Consider the following 14,898-nt stretch of genomic DNA (forward strand, 5'->3'; position numbering starts at 1 on the left):
TTATGAATATCCTGGTGGGTCCACTCAGCCATTGTTCGCTTCGTTACATCGTATATCGACTTGATAGTTTTCAAAGATCAACCTTGTGAATAAAGATCACGATATACGGACGGATTCTTAGGTATAAATTGCTCCCAGGAGTTAGTTAATTGGGGGTTGACTTACTAAATGGTTGTCACTCCGGTTGCCTGAGGCAGCTACTTCCTCGCTACAGCCAGGGATCCGCTGGCTGCCAGGCTGCCCAACGGCCTACAAGTATATAAACCTATATAATACGTAGTGCTCTAACTATACCACACTCATAACCAAGCAAGACATCGATATCGCATTTAACACACGATAACCCAGCACAACCCCCCCGAAATGCCTAAAAACAGTGAGGACCAGAATGTCCTGTACAAGCCTGTGGCAGGTGGTATATCTCATTCTCATCCGGAACAGTTCATATATATGAGCGAGAAACTAACAATACCAATAGAAGACGATATCAGGAGTATGGGCACCGTCCAGGCTGTTCTCACCCCGACTGGAAGCCAGGAAACCCTTATATATGAGGAGAGTTCTATTTGGTAGAGCTAGGGTTCTGATCTAGGCTCTGATAAGTTTGGTGATAGATTGAGGACTAGAATAACGGAAAGACGATGGCTATTTCTGAGAAAGGTACTGTTGGTCTTGCTTAGTAGATCTTTGGTAAGGGGAGAGCCATGTATTCAATTTAAGTACGCCCCTTGTCTGTAGGAGGTCTTGGTAATTGGGTCTACGAATAAGCTTATTTCGCTTTCTGGGTAGTTATAGTTATTATGTCGTTTGAATTATTACTCAATTAGAGTCTGTACTGTGTATACCCGATTATCTAGGCAGACAAGCTGTTAATCCGCTGTGGATAATGTCGATCATGAAGATCAACAGTCGATCACCCGAGTCACATCGATGCCAAACCAAGCTTTAAAAGCCGAATACATTAGTTCAAAATGGTGACGCTTGTACTCATGACAATTACACTTGATACAAGTGAATAAATATCTCCAAATTAATAGTTTAATTAAATCTCCGAACGTCATCCGCCACGAGCTAAGCGCAGGCCCGACCCTTACAAGGCTATGATACCCGCCAAAGCTCCCGCAACAGCCAGAACACCCGCATTCAAACCCGGCACGCTAGCCGCATTATCAGTCGGCTTAACAGCAACCGACGATGCCGTACTCGAAGAGCCACCCGCACCAGAAGAGGCAGAGCGCGACGAACCACCTGCACGAGAAGAAGAACCAGCGGCAGAAGAGGCAGGGCCCGACGAGCCACCCGCAAGAGAAGAAGAACCAGCGGCAGAAGACGAACCCCCAGTGGACAGGGTAGGGGCAGCGGTAATCAAAGTACTACCGGTCTGAGTAACGGAAGGAGCGGCTTCGGTAGCGGTGGTCGAGGAATCGGCATCCGTGGCCGAGGCCGAGACGGCGGACGTGGACGGCGCAACCTTGCCGTTGGGACCCCAGCCGGGGAGGTAGCTCGGGGTCAGGGTCTCGGTGCCGGTGTAGGCCGCGCACCCGGGCTGGTTGAGCTTGGGGGGAGCGCGACCGCCGCCACAGTCGGGGAAATCGCAGATCTCACCGGTGTCGGGCACATACCAGATCATGCTGCTTCGCCCCATTGGTTGACGGTGGCGGATTTGGTGCAGCCGTCGAGATCGGTGCGGGCGGCAGCGAGGCCGGTGAGGGTGAGGAGGATGGGGAGAGTAATAGACTTCATTGTGGTGGGTGTATTGAGAATGAATGAATGAATGAATGACTGGACGTTGGAAAGTAGAGTAAAGGAGTGGTAACCGGTGAGGGTGGATTAAAGAGCGACGGACAGTGAGTGAGTGATCCCCCTGGAGGCGAGAAGTGGACGAGGAGAAAGGGGAATAGCTTCTATATACTCCTTGATTTTTGGTCCCTGAACTCTGTCAAGCCGCTAGCAGCCTAGAGCCCCCAAGTCGCCGCCTACGGAGTATACCGACTGAGTTTACTAGCTTCATGATCCGCCCCACGCAGTCGGTGATGCTTAACCTCTCTTGGGGTGTGCCCTCCTCAATCGGTCATCGCCCCTCTGCCACATCTCCTGCTGGGTCCTGGGGCTAACCTTGACCGGGTTAGGGCTAACCATGAAACTTCTTCCTCTCCATCAATGAAATCGTTGCTGCTTTGGCCAGAACCCAAGTGGTGGAAATTAAGCACCCACTAACCATGGTCAGAGAGCAATAGTGAATCTATTCTAATCTCCGGAAAACTCAGCTACTGGCCCTTCTTGTTTGCCCCAACTTAAATCTGGTACGAAGCTGTTGCCCTGCGCCCCCAGCTGACCTTCGTTCTCAGTCCTCAGTGTACCACTAATAGTCACGTACACCGTCTTAATTCACTAAGCAGAGAGCCTAGGCTTGCGGGAGGTAAGATACCCAGTACTCCAATCAAAAGGGTGCCAGTTTCAGCACGCCAGCTTCATTTTACCCTTGTTTCTTCTTTCATGCGATGCACCCCTTGACTCCGACTCGCCCTTTGCTGAACCTCGCTCGACATTGAGTTTTCAGAACATCCACCGGGCTACTGTCAAGGCCAATGGCATCAATTTTGTCTTCACCCGGCTCTGGAGATGGAGGCGCGGCGGCAACAATAGGAGGTGGACGTTGGGTGGAAAAGCAAACGGTACCACCTTTTCTTCCGCCGGTGCTTCGAGTTGCTCAGCTAAAGCTTCGGCTCGTGCTATCGCTCGCACTCCACGGCCGTTTCATCTGTACCCACTGGATCATCCCCTCCCGGGGGTCGTGTTTCTGATCCCGCATCACCGTCACCTGACGGCAGAGCCAGCCGTCTGCAGGAGTAGGCTACGGCCCATCGTCACATCCCAGGATGAGAATCCCGGGCCTATGTCTAGGACTCCGACTGTATAATAGGATGATATGCCGATTGACGGCCTGCAGGGATCCCCGGTTCCAATAGATCTCAGCGCTGTTCCGGACTGTTTAGCATACCTTGTGCGCTCGATAGATCCCGCCCAGAGTTCCCTATTCTTTACATGGGAATAATTGAGTCTTTCCTACATGGAATGTCTGTTATTATTTGACGGTGCACGTTCAATAATTGATCCGCACTTGTATGAAGCAGACAGCACGATGCAGTCAAAGGCCACATAATTTTATCCTCGTGCAAGGCTGTTGCGCGAGGGTACTTTGGTGGTCACATGAGTTCCTGAACCATGACAACTGCACCTAAGAGGGTGAGGAAGGGGTGACAAGGGTATTTAAATGAAGGGCCAGGAATCCAGCTGTGCTGCTGACATTTTCGGCGTTGTGACCCCGGGGATCTGTGGGCTGGTCACCAGCGCACAAAGTGCATGAGCCGATACAAACCAGGCTGTGTAGCTCTTTGAGAGATTTCCTTTTCTTTGCTGTTGTTAAAGGGATACAGCAGTATTTCACCAGAACAGGATGACTGGGCACAGCTTGTGATGGGGCATCCAAACAATCAAGAAATTCTGCTGGGATGGATGCAGAATAGACATAGAGTAACTCAGCCACTCTGTCAGGTGTAGCGAGAACCGTGACCTTCAATAAGAACCGAATTAACTTGATTTCACAATTCGACCGCGTATCATGACCTACCTCAAAGGGTCGGGCTGTACCATGGCTCATCTGCGTTGGCCCTTGACAAAGCGAGTGTGGTTGTGTCGCGTGCGATCCTTCTGTAAGCTGCCGCGGCGTCTGGGCGAGGGCAATCAAAATTGTGACCATGTAGGGATCTTGAGCAGGATCCAGGGGATCAAGCGATCGTAGCTTGATCTGACGCAGATTGTTTAAGACGGGGTTCTCAGTTCTTCTGCCGTGCTCCCTTTTACGGAGGGATCGGATTGTCTCGAATGTAATGTAGGCGAGGCTTGGAATTGTAGAGTCCCGGGAAAAAACGCGATCAATTTGGATCTCAGCGGCTTTGCGGTGTCCGAAAGAGAATGACAGGTAATTCGAGCTATCATTGGACCAGCATTGTTATTTAGCATCGTAGGAGTTAGGTGCGACTTTACGGGAGACACTGTAGATCGTGGAAGCGATTGTCACATCTGATCTCTTCGCTTCCAAGGTTCCCGGCGCAAGAAGTTGGGCGATCGCAAAGATGGGATTTGTGGTGGGCTGTCGTTTACGCAGAGTCTTTACCACTGACTTCGACGGCGGGGCTCCTCTCTTCAATCGCACTTCCTCGCGAGCGAAGGTACAGTTTAGGAGTTGCAGCTGTCTCGAGGTCCAGGAGATGGGTGGGACATAGAGCCGTTCTCTGCTGGTCTGACGCAGAATGCTTTGAATTGAATTCTTCGGAAGCTGGCGTTCAAGGTCGTCGGTAGCTTTGCGCTTCATATGCAGATCCGACACATGCGAGTCCGGCCTTTCATCGATGAAATCCACCATGTTTACTGCGTCCGCTTCATGAGAACGCAACGCATCGGGGATACCACGAGGGAAGCGATTTGTCTTGTTTGCTTTGTTAGACCTCGGGTGGGTCTGCCGCAGAATGTAGTACTTAGTACTAAGTACTAGTATTCACCTTGATAGGCTTCCGATGCTGCCGGTGGAGTCATAACTTGAAATCATTCCAATTCAGTCGTCCCTATGGAGAACCAAGAAACAGTGGAGGTTACCGGGCCGCAGATCATGTGACTCTCCCTACGATGAGCAGGCCCCATCATGTGTATATAACAACATTCTTGTTCGGCTTTCAGCATGAAGAGGTGGTCGCTTGGGAATTTTCCTCGCCACGCTTCTCACCATGGCCTCAATATTTCGCCTGCCATCCCGACTGTCTAGGCAGTTTTTCCCTTGGCGTCCCTTGTTTCCACGCCCTGCGTCGCCAGTACGCGAGTTCTCTCAGTTCAATTACCCTCTCCTCGATTCAACAGAGAAGCTCGAGGAAGAAACGCTGCCATGGTATTCCCCTAATGACTTCTATTCCGTGAAAATCGGCGAGGTATTTCAATCGAGGTATCAGGTGATTGGGAAATTGGGCTACGGTGGATATTCCACCGTTTGGCTGTGCAGGGACCTACAGTCGGCGTACCTCCCAATCAAGTAGCGATGCGAAAAAAACTCACTTCGTTCTAGGCAGCACGATTATGTCACACTGAAAGTCTTTGAGCGCAATTCGGCAGAAGGCCGAAGAGAAATAGAGACCCATCAGCACTTGAACTCCCTCGGCAAAGTAGATCATGCGGGTGCTAAGCTTATCCGCAAAGCGTTGGATAGCTTTCAGATTACTTCTAAGGAGGGCACTTTCGGATGTCTTGTTCATCCCACCTTAGGAATGAGTCTCTATGACTTCCGCACTCAGCTCAGAGCCAAGGTCCTTCCCGAAAAAATCGTCAAGTTGACCCTGATGCATCTCCTTCTTGCTCTTGATTACCTTCACACAGAGGCTGGAATCGTCCATACGGGTATGATTCCTCACTATCCATCTCCTGAAAAGCCTTCTAACCGAGTTGTCTCAGATATTCAAGAAAAGAACATTATGATGGCTCTTGAAGACCCGTCGATCTTAGCCGATTTCGAAGAGGAAGAGAAATCTAGTCCTAGCCCGCGGAAAATACTCGGTAATCGAGTCATCTATGCTTCTCGAAAGCTCAGGAAAACCAAGCAACATGGCCGTCCTACGCTGTGTGATTTTGGTCAGGCTCGCCGTGGGTCAACTACTTACCAAGGGGATATCCAGCCATATATTTACCGGGCTCCCGAAGTGCTATTGCGCATGCCTTGGGATGAAACAGTTGATATCTGGAATGTCGGATTGCTGGTATGTCTTACAATGAGTAGCGGACATTTCCCTTTGCTAATAGCTCGCATAGACATGGGATCTCTCCCAACAAGGACATCTGTTCTACGGGCGTGATTCGGACAAGAAAGGCTCCGATGGCCATCATATCGCTGAAATGATTGCTATTATGGGGCCACCACCGAAGGAAATGATACAGAATAGTGTCTATGCGACCGAGTTCTTCGATGACGAAGGTATATATGAATCACGATCTTCCCAGAGTGTTATGCTGATACTGACTTAGGGAGTTGGAAGGGAGCCATTGAAATCCCTTCTATGTCGCTGGAGACGCCTGAAGGAAATTTGGAGGGTGAGGCGCGGCTGCGTTTCCTCCAATTCCTGCGCAAGATGCTCAAATGGAAGTCCGGGGAGAGACTGTCGGCAAGAGAGCTCTTGGAAGACCCTTGGCTATGGTCACAGTAACAACTGTGACTGCTCGGTGGGTAAATCCGAAATAACAGTCGTAGGATCTACATGATGTGACTATGCCGTGCTTACTTTGACTATAGGTGATATCATATTTTGTTACGTATGAAATGGAGTTTAGATAGAAATATAGAGACTATAATATTCTTTACCCTTCCTTAATTGAGGCGGCAGGCTTGGCTCTGTAAGTTTTCATTAATCTGCTATGTAAAGTGTAGTTAGCTCAGCTGACTGATTATAGATTGGTCTGTGCTTGTTCCTCGAACCGCCCCCGGTACAGACGAGATGGGAAGTGGGCGATCACTCTGGCACGCTGGATCATAACAACTTGCAATTATAAAAGCGAGGTGTAGCGCTACAAACGTGCCACTTTTAGAATGAATGTGCTGGGCTATGATTCACATTGCGAACCGCCTCCGTGGGAACGAACTTCGGAATGTCAAAAATACGCTCAAATATGAGAAGAACAGCACGTTTCCGCTTTCCCGACTGCGGATAAGCGACAGTAGCAAGAGCTGGTAATAGGAACGTCAGCGGAACCGACGGCAATATCGCGCTGGACCTGGATGCTGAGAGCTTCATCGAACTTGCCCAAGCGCACCAGGCACTCATGCAGCCCGTGTAAGCCCCAGACATTATTCAGTCGCGCCTTGCGACGAGGAAAATCTTTCGCGAGCCCCAGGTCCTCTCGGAAGACCTGCTCTGCCTCTTCGATACGGTTTTGCTCCAGCAGCAGCCCCCCCAAGGCATGACGCACGGGCTGCATCCATGGCGGCGGGTCCGAATAGGGGAGCGCGTCTTCCAGCTCAATCGCTTTTCGAAGGTGGGCAAACGCGGCCTCGTGGTTGCCCTTGCGATATTCTAGCTCGCCACTGAGCATCTCCGAACCGACCTTGAGAACGTCGACCTCTTTACAGGGGATGCTGTTCAGCCGGGAAGGCGGGACCGTGGCACGCGCCGCCTCAAATTGTTTCTGGGCAGCCTCTGCTTCTGAGACGCGGCCGAGGGCGCTGAAGGCGACACCGCGTGCGTACAGTATGTTGGCCGTTGTTGCGCAGTACACGGCAGGGTCAGCGGGAAGCTCGAGGCGTAAGATATCCTCCCAGCGACCAAAGCGGACATACACATGGGCTAAGTTTCCGAGAAAGCTCTCGGTCCAGTCCGCCATCGGAGGGCTAGTGCTTGTTAACACATTGATATCGATAATCTGTTCGAGCTTCTTCGCCGCCGATAGCGATTCTTGAAAGCGGCCCGAGATGAAGGCCGCATACAGCTTGGCACAGATGTTGTGCACCCGATACGCTACGTACAGGGCTGACCCGCGCTCGCGGTTGAAATACTTGTCATCGGCGATGATGGCCTCCTCGTTGGAGTCGACCGCGCGGCGATAATCACCAACCGCCATGTCGATATGCGTAGGCATGTGCAACATGTGGGCGGCATCTGGCACCAGGCGACGAAGCCGGTCGGCAGCTGGTAATGCTCGCTCTGAGATTGGCGACATTTCCATCAGATGAATGTAGAGATGGCAATGGGCCGGATGGTCGCGACCTTCGATGCTCTGTGCCATTGCGGATTCGATCACCATCTGAGCCTCCACGGTGTGGTCGCCGCTGGGCTTGCCGGTGTCCAAATCCCAGAGTCCCCGGGGGCTGATGCACATGAGCGCTTCGCCAAATAACGCGGACACATCCAGGTCGCTACTGTAGGCTTGATACACCGGTCGCATCGCGGCCGCATACGCACGGTCCAGCGGCCCCATGTCGGACGGGATCTTGTCGGACGGTGGGAATCGGGCTGTGAGCGCTTTGATTAACTCCCGTTCCACGGGGGTGGCATCGCTCGCCAGCTCGGTGGCCCGTGTCAACGCGTCGTTGGCCTTTTTCACTGTGTGCTGACGGTCTGCCATGTCGAAGAAGTGCCATGCCTTGTTGTAGTTCGGACCGACCGCATAGGCGATCCCCCAGAACGCCATGGCGCATTTGGGGTCGTGTTCGGTGGCCCGCTCGAAGCAGCGCTGCGCCTCATCATGGTTGAACGAATAGGCCCAGAGAAATCCGCGGTTAAACCAGAGCTGAGCTTCTGGCGAGGATGTGGTCACGGAACGCCGATGCGAACCGAGGTTATAGTACGCTGCGGATTCCCTAAACGTCTGTCAGACACGGTTTCTCAGCACGATACACAAACTCCGAAAGCTCACGGCATCTTGAATATTGCCAAGGGGGAAAAACCATGGAGCAGCGGGGGGAAGACGAGAGGCGAAGATGACGACGATTTATGAACGTTGTCGATCGGCTACGGTCGGGCAGCTTCCCCTCACTCCTGCTGGTACGTCTCCGATTGGGCCCCCTGCCATCGCCGTTCTGCCAGGCTTCCGTTCGCCGAATTCATCTGCACGTTCAAGGATCTATATTGGATGGTTCTGCGCCTGGTCATATCCTGATTATACAACAGATCACATTCGATAAATGAAGAAAGGGAGTGATCAGAAGAAGAGGAAGAAAATGAGAGAAAGAAGGAAGAAAAAAAAATAAAAAATAAAAGATGTCCGTCCCTGTTGCGCCGTAATGGCTATACCCAACTCCCCGACGTGATCAAGTCCCCAGTGGTGCAATGGATAAGTATGTTTAAATCTGGGCACACACACTCGTATTACCCATGTACCATCCATGAGGTTCCATGGTGACTTCCTTGGTACCCAAGTTACCAGCTTCATTGTTGATTCCCTCAATCACCTGGATATCAGACTTCGTCACCGACACGCCATTGGGCGACGTGATCCAGTATTCCGGCGAGGACTGACTGTACTCGGGGACTAGAAGCTTCAGGGGCTTCTGCCGGGACAACCGGAAGAGCACCTTGGGTACTTCGTCGCTGGTGTGGGTGATGCGATAGTTCTTGCCGGCAGTTGACTGGGTGATGTACTCGGCGAACGCCTTATTACCCACGGATGGGGCGCCGAAGGAATACTGATCCTTTGTTAGCCTTCGTCCTTTGTCTTCTCTACTGACGGGAGGGCTTACCAAGTCGACCGTATGTCCCGCATTCCGCAAGGTAACAGCTCCCAGGGTAGCCAGGGCGCCACCAAGACTGTGTCCCGTCAGGACGATCCGATAGTCCGGGTTCTCTTGCAATGCCTCCTCCACCTTGGGCAGGAGAATGTCCATAGCGCTCTGTGCTGCTGACCAGAACCCATGGTGTGCTCTGCATCCCTTGCAGGCAGTCGATGCGTCCGTTTGTAAGAAGTCCAAGTCAGCATTGCTGTTCGCATGAGAGACAGTCCCACGGAAGCTCAAGACGATGTATTTGTTCGTGTGCTCCAGAGCGAGGTATCCGGTGGTACCGCCAGGCTTGATCCTATCGCATCCAATGTGTCAGATTACCTTCCCCCTACCCGATCTGGCTATGCCAAAGGGAATGCCGGAACTCACTCCTCAAATCCATCAATGATCTGCGTACTCGATTCGCGGATGGTCTCGCAAAACCCCGAATCGCAATAGACAGCCGACCCCGTCGAGGAGGCATTATGGTTCGCCTGGCAATTGGCCGCAGCCGAGAACTGCGAGAAGCGGTTGAACTCCGTCAGAAGAGATGGAGAGATATCTATAGTGGACTCATGAGCATTGCCGACCAAGCCTCAGCGAAACAGGCGTGGTTCGTTACCTCTGCGATACAGTCTATTCAGAGTAGCTCTAGGCACCGGATGGGCAAGGGTAGGGCAGATCACCCCGAGAAGAAGAAATAACAACGCCAACATGTTGTAAACAAGGGGGTATCGTGTAGATAATGAACGGACGTCCTGTAGACTGGGTATCTTGGAGAAGTCTGGGTGAGTCCTTTTGCTTCACTCTCCAGCTCCTACATATTTATATCTGGAATAAGCAGTCTGAGGATGATCACCATCCAGGGGAATTGACCCTCGGAGGAATCCGAAATCCAGTCTCACCCCCGGCCGGCAATAAGCAATGAATTCCTGACCAATATCACTCGTTATCACTACTGCCGAGTCATGCTGTAGGGGTTTTAGGTCCAGGTTTTAGTGCTGACCGGCCTCTGCTCTCATATCTGCAGCGCCCCCCAGCCTCGTCTACTTGGCCAGTGGGAGGAGGAACGGCCCCCCGTCCCTTGCAGATTCTCGCAATAGCACCACCCACCTTGCGTTGCACCAGGGAGACTAAAATCTCACGAGTCAGACTTCGCATTCCATTCTGAGCACCACCGACCACAGGTCAGTCAGCATTTAGTGGTCATACACCGAAATCAAATACTACCCTTCCAACATAGAACCAAAATCCAGGTGATACGATCCCATCGCCTAGAGCCGACGGTAGTGGGTCTCGGGCTCACCCCTAAAATCCCTGCAGTCAGCACGACAGCTCCAACTTTCCAATCGGGGATTTTGGTCTCAAGCTAGTGCTGATTCTGCTGCAGTGCGCTGTAGTTTATGACCTGCTTCCTGTGGCATGCGGGATGATCAGATTGGATCTCACAGACCTGTACTAGTAGCTGCTAGTATCTTATCTCTGCCGGCGCTCAGGGTTATGTATGGGTACTGAGTGCTAGTATTATTCGGTGCAGTGTGCATAAATAAATAATTGTGTAGATTAAAGAAGTGATCAATATGAACAATGCAATTTACTCGAGACTCCCAGTTCCAATCATGCAGAATGCCATCCATGTCCATAGTCCTGCTCTCTCGCAAACCCTACATAACCCAAGAAGTGCACATACCATGTAAATACGACCCAAACAGGCCAACGGCCATATACCCGTACCTGCGAATCAAGCCTTACTCTGATTCCGGAGAACAATATTCATGTACCTGTTCCAACCCCCAGTTAGCCCCAGATCACACAAGAAGAGCGATAATAACGAAAGACCGAAACTCACATGCTCATGCCCACCAACGCCATAAAGACCCCCAAAATACTCTGGCGCATGATGACATGGCGGCTCGCGGCCCAGCCCAGCCCCACGATAATGCAGGTCTTCAATTGCCCGATGACGGTACTGCTTACCGGTCCTGCGGCGTCGATGATGTAGAACCCGGAGAGATTGACTAGACAGGCGAAGATGCCGCTCTGATCGTTTGGAAGTCAGTCATGTCAGCGGACAAGTACCGCGTTGGGATTAGGGATAGGATAGGATAGGATAGGATAGGATAGGATAGGGATACCCACCATCAAGATAAGAACCCAGGTCGACCCGGGCACGAATGAGACTGTCGGGGGTGTCTCGATCCAGGGGATGGTGCAGAGGAGCAACCCTGCGCTGACGGGCGCTTGGTTGAGGAGTAGCTGCATGCTGCTCATCTCGAGTTTCTTGTGGTAGTGGCCGATCCACACCGTGTAGATTGCGCTGGCGCCCACCCCGGAGAATGCGAACAGGATTCCGGACAACGAGGTGGTGACTTTGCCGTCGGTTGTGGGGAGGCTGTCGTAGTATGACACCATTCCTACGCCGATGCAGAGGAGGATGAGTGGGAGGATGGCGGCTCGCGGGACCCGGGCCCCGTAGAGCAGGTAGTTGAGCAGGGCTGTGACTGGGGTGAGGAGCAATCGGGCCAGTTGGTGGAACATGACGGAGGAGTGCGCAAGCCCTAGGTTCTGGAGGATCACTTGGACGCCCATTGCTGCGGCGAGGGGGAGCATCTGGATGATTGCGACGCTTTTGGGGACGAAGAAGCCGCACCAGGGGCGCGATGCGGCCCATAGTGTGGCACCGGTGACGAAGAAATGGTATGCGGCGAATGATACTTGGCAGTTGCGGAAGGAGGGGTCTGAGAGAATGGATTTGTTTGTGAATACCTGTTGGGATATGTGGGTGAGTGTTTGCAATTGGCGAACAGAGGTGTGTTTACCGGGCTTACAATGGCAACGGTGGAGAGGATGTTGATCCCAGTCCAGATGATGAAGCTAGGTCCTGGGATCAATCGCTCCGTAGATTCCTCGGAGTCATGGTCACTGGCGTATTCGATCTTCTCATCTGTGTCGTATTTCACCGGTGACTTGATCAATAGCCCTGCTTCAGGATCCTCGGCCTTTTCTGATGTGTAGGTCATACTTGCGGTTGACCTGATGTAAGTGTGCATGTATACTGGAGATCCATGCAGCTTGGAAGGCAGAGATACAGGTGTGCAATAGCTATATAATCAGATATACTGGGGCAGTGCACTGTCAGACGAAGTTGCAGCGCATACATCACCACTGGTCGAGAACCTGGGGCGAGTATGGCTTGATTATGAATGGGCCGAATGCTACCTCAGGACCGCCGCTCTGGTCAGGGGACATTCTCGGTTCCTGTTTTCGCTGATCCAGTAGTCCATGGATTGATGGGTCGTTCGCTGTGCGTCCGGATGCCGGTAGAGACCTCGACGTCGATGACCCCGGCTAGATGTGAAACACCATGACAACAAATAAAGCTGCATGACGCCCGTCTATCCTGATCCCGGGATGAGTTGTTTAAAGATGACACCTAGTGTTGCTCAGTTTCCAGCAATATCTTCTGAGCTCTGGAAGAGAAGTTCTAGTAGGCATGTTGCCATTCTTTTCTGGGCCGCATTTGGCATTGAATGATATGGAATCCGCATTCGGAAATGTAGTAGCATTGGCTCCACTCACACATAGGTACGATACTACGTCGCTGAGATGTTGAATTACGAGTGAGAGGACTACACGCAATCTGTTATACAATCAGGTCGTCATAAAGGAGGTCCGGTGTTCCTACGTCGCAATCTCTTTGGAACGCTGATCAATGACATTTTCTCCGTAGACGCCATATTAATTTCATATAACCACACAAAACCCCAGCTCTCGATAGTGCGAAATAAAATTGGTATAATAGGTTCAAAACTTGGCAGGTCGTATGTATATGTGATTCTCAAGAAACAAACACTCCTCTTGGATACTCCAGCTCCCCCAGCTTCACCTCAGCCTTCGACCACGGGTCAGGCGACTCTTTCCACTGGGAATACACCGTCTCCTCGCCTGCGACCAGTCGGTGGATATTCAGTCTGGTGCTGTAGACCATATTATAAGCTAGTGCCTGGTGCCACTCGAATTTCCTGTCTTCCCACTGATCAATATCGGAATCTCGTGAGACATAACCTTCCGATCTGAACGTGCCGATCAAATTAGGGAAAGGCGCATAGCAGCGCAACTGGGGGCGATTACTGCCCGCACACAAATCACTCATAGCGTTGTCCACGGGCAGGTTCAGATAATTGATCGAAAGCTCGGCCAGAATCCTTCTGGCACCCTCCAAGGTCACCGCATATCCGAACGTGCAGCAGCCCATGTTGGCCCGATAGATGTAACGTGTGGAGTCTACCGGCCACTCGGGATGCTCCTGTCTCCATTTGATAGAGGGTCCCGCTGGAGACTCCCAAGGGCCCCGAATGGTGGTGTTCGGGACCGTGGGATCATTGGGAATAACGTAGAAATTGGTCTCGTTCTGGTGTGCACCCGATGCGCAGCCCCCAACCCAGAGAATGTCCCAGTTCGTGCCGTATGGGGCTTTCTTGGACTCGTGCTGGTTGTTAGTTAGGGTGCGTACGCCTCGGGCGAACTCGGCGAGCTGCTGACGGAGGGACACATCCCAGTCGGCGTCGTCTTCTAGGATAAGTGCCGTGGTGTAGCGGTTTTCGACGATACTGTTGGTGATCCGTTGTTAGCATAGTGCTGCTAGTCAGATGCTGGTGGTAAGACGTACTCGATCAGGGTATTCATATGAGCGCGCCAACAGCCTATGGCGGCGGGCTTCACACCCGACTCACTCAGTTTCTGCCTCAACGATCAGTAAAGACCCCAGCGAGAAACGAAGCATACGAACCAATGGGTAAGACTTCTCAGCTACGCTGTCCGGGTAGACTCCATCTCTCCAATCGACCTGGATCCCGAGGAAAGAAGCAGCCAAAGTAAGGTAGTCACGTTTATCAGTACGCTCTTTCATGCCAATGGCATAGATGTGTTCAAACTGTGGAAAGTTAGCACGCCATAAGCCAAACGAGCGCAAACAGTCTCACCCCAAGGGTCTCATTGTTGATATGATCAAACGTCGTCTCCTCCGTAAGATGATGCTGTCCCGCGCGAATCACACTCCGAGTCGTCGAGTAGTACGCCTCTCGATCGGCTAACAGCACACCGAAGATAAAGTAGCTGCAACAAGCGGCAGCTGCGAGCTTGATGATGGTTTTTGTGTTCCACCGGCTCATCACGAAAGTCATTTCCTCAGTAATTGGGACCTGGTAAGGCCCAGCAGCGCGACTGTGAGTGTCTGGTAAGATGTGGTCAATTCATAGGTGCATGTTGCATTTGGATCGTTGTCGCTTTGCCGACGAGGTAGATTTTCTCGCCACCATGCTGTCGGGAATTGCCATAACTCTGCCTTCTTGAAAACTAGATTGATTTAGTCATTGTTTCCGGGAACGTCCTGAAGTTGGGAGTGTTGAACCTAGGGTTTTTGCGTCCCTGGTTTCGGGATATCCGAAAACGGAAGTGTGTAGATCAGTTGCTTAATCCGGTGTTCCGGTGCCTCCTTTCTTAATCTCTTATTGGCCACATATAAGGCCCATTTCCCCTTCCGGATGTCGGATGCTATTTTCGAATTTCCATGTACCCTAAGCGGAATAGCGCGATATTTTCCAGCGTGG

At 51.8% G+C, this 14,898-nt stretch overlaps 5 protein-coding genes across 5 annotated transcripts; 1 reads left to right on the forward strand and 4 right to left on the reverse strand.

Annotated features, from left to right (window-relative positions):
• Nucleotides 1-1,090: 1,090 nt before the first annotated feature.
• Nucleotides 1,091-1,645, reverse strand: ABOM_003232 (uncharacterized protein; the record flags this gene model as incomplete). Its single annotated transcript, XM_022530362.1, has 1 exon — nt 1,091-1,645. One exon carries the CDS (start codon nt 1,643-1,645, stop codon nt 1,091-1,093), a length of 555 nt encoding a protein of 184 aa, XP_022391491.1.
• A 3,139-nt stretch (nt 1,646-4,784) lies between these two features.
• ABOM_003233 (protein kinase) lies at nt 4,785-6,245 on the forward strand (the record flags this gene model as incomplete). The annotated part of the gene is made up of 4 exons (XM_022530363.1): nt 4,785-5,062; nt 5,117-5,801; nt 5,854-6,016; nt 6,067-6,245. 4 exons carry the CDS (start codon nt 4,785-4,787, stop codon nt 6,243-6,245), a joined length of 1,305 nt encoding a protein of 434 aa, XP_022391490.1.
• Nucleotides 6,246-6,699: 454 nt separating this feature from the next.
• ABOM_003234 (tetratricopeptide repeat domain protein) lies at nt 6,700-10,005 on the reverse strand (the record flags this gene model as incomplete). Its single annotated transcript, XM_022530364.1, has 5 exons — nt 6,700-8,392; nt 8,892-9,217; nt 9,272-9,605; nt 9,680-9,851; nt 9,912-10,005. 5 exons carry the CDS (start codon nt 10,003-10,005, stop codon nt 6,700-6,702), a joined length of 2,619 nt encoding a protein of 872 aa, XP_022391493.1.
• Nucleotides 10,006-11,030: 1,025 nt separating this feature from the next.
• Nucleotides 11,031-12,309, reverse strand: ABOM_003235 (solute transporter; the record flags this gene model as incomplete). Its single annotated transcript, XM_022530365.1, has 4 exons — nt 11,031-11,070; nt 11,139-11,329; nt 11,429-12,055; nt 12,118-12,309. The coding sequence occupies 4 exons, from the start codon at nt 12,307-12,309 to the stop codon at nt 11,031-11,033; spliced, it is 1,050 nt and encodes a 349-aa protein (XP_022391492.1).
• An 818-nt stretch (nt 12,310-13,127) lies between these two features.
• On the reverse strand, nt 13,128-14,472 carry ABOM_003236 (uncharacterized protein; the record flags this gene model as incomplete). Its single annotated transcript, XM_022530366.1, has 4 exons — nt 13,128-13,899; nt 13,959-14,029; nt 14,079-14,222; nt 14,272-14,472. 4 exons carry the CDS (start codon nt 14,470-14,472, stop codon nt 13,128-13,130), a joined length of 1,188 nt encoding a protein of 395 aa, XP_022391586.1.
• Between the last annotated feature and the right edge of the window lie 426 nt (nt 14,473-14,898).

This window comes from Aspergillus bombycis (assembly GCF_001792695.1).
Source record: "Aspergillus bombycis strain NRRL26010 chromosome Unknown contig00020, whole genome shotgun sequence".
In the NCBI taxonomy this organism is placed as follows: Eukaryota; Fungi; Ascomycota; class Eurotiomycetes; order Eurotiales; family Aspergillaceae; genus Aspergillus; species Aspergillus bombycis.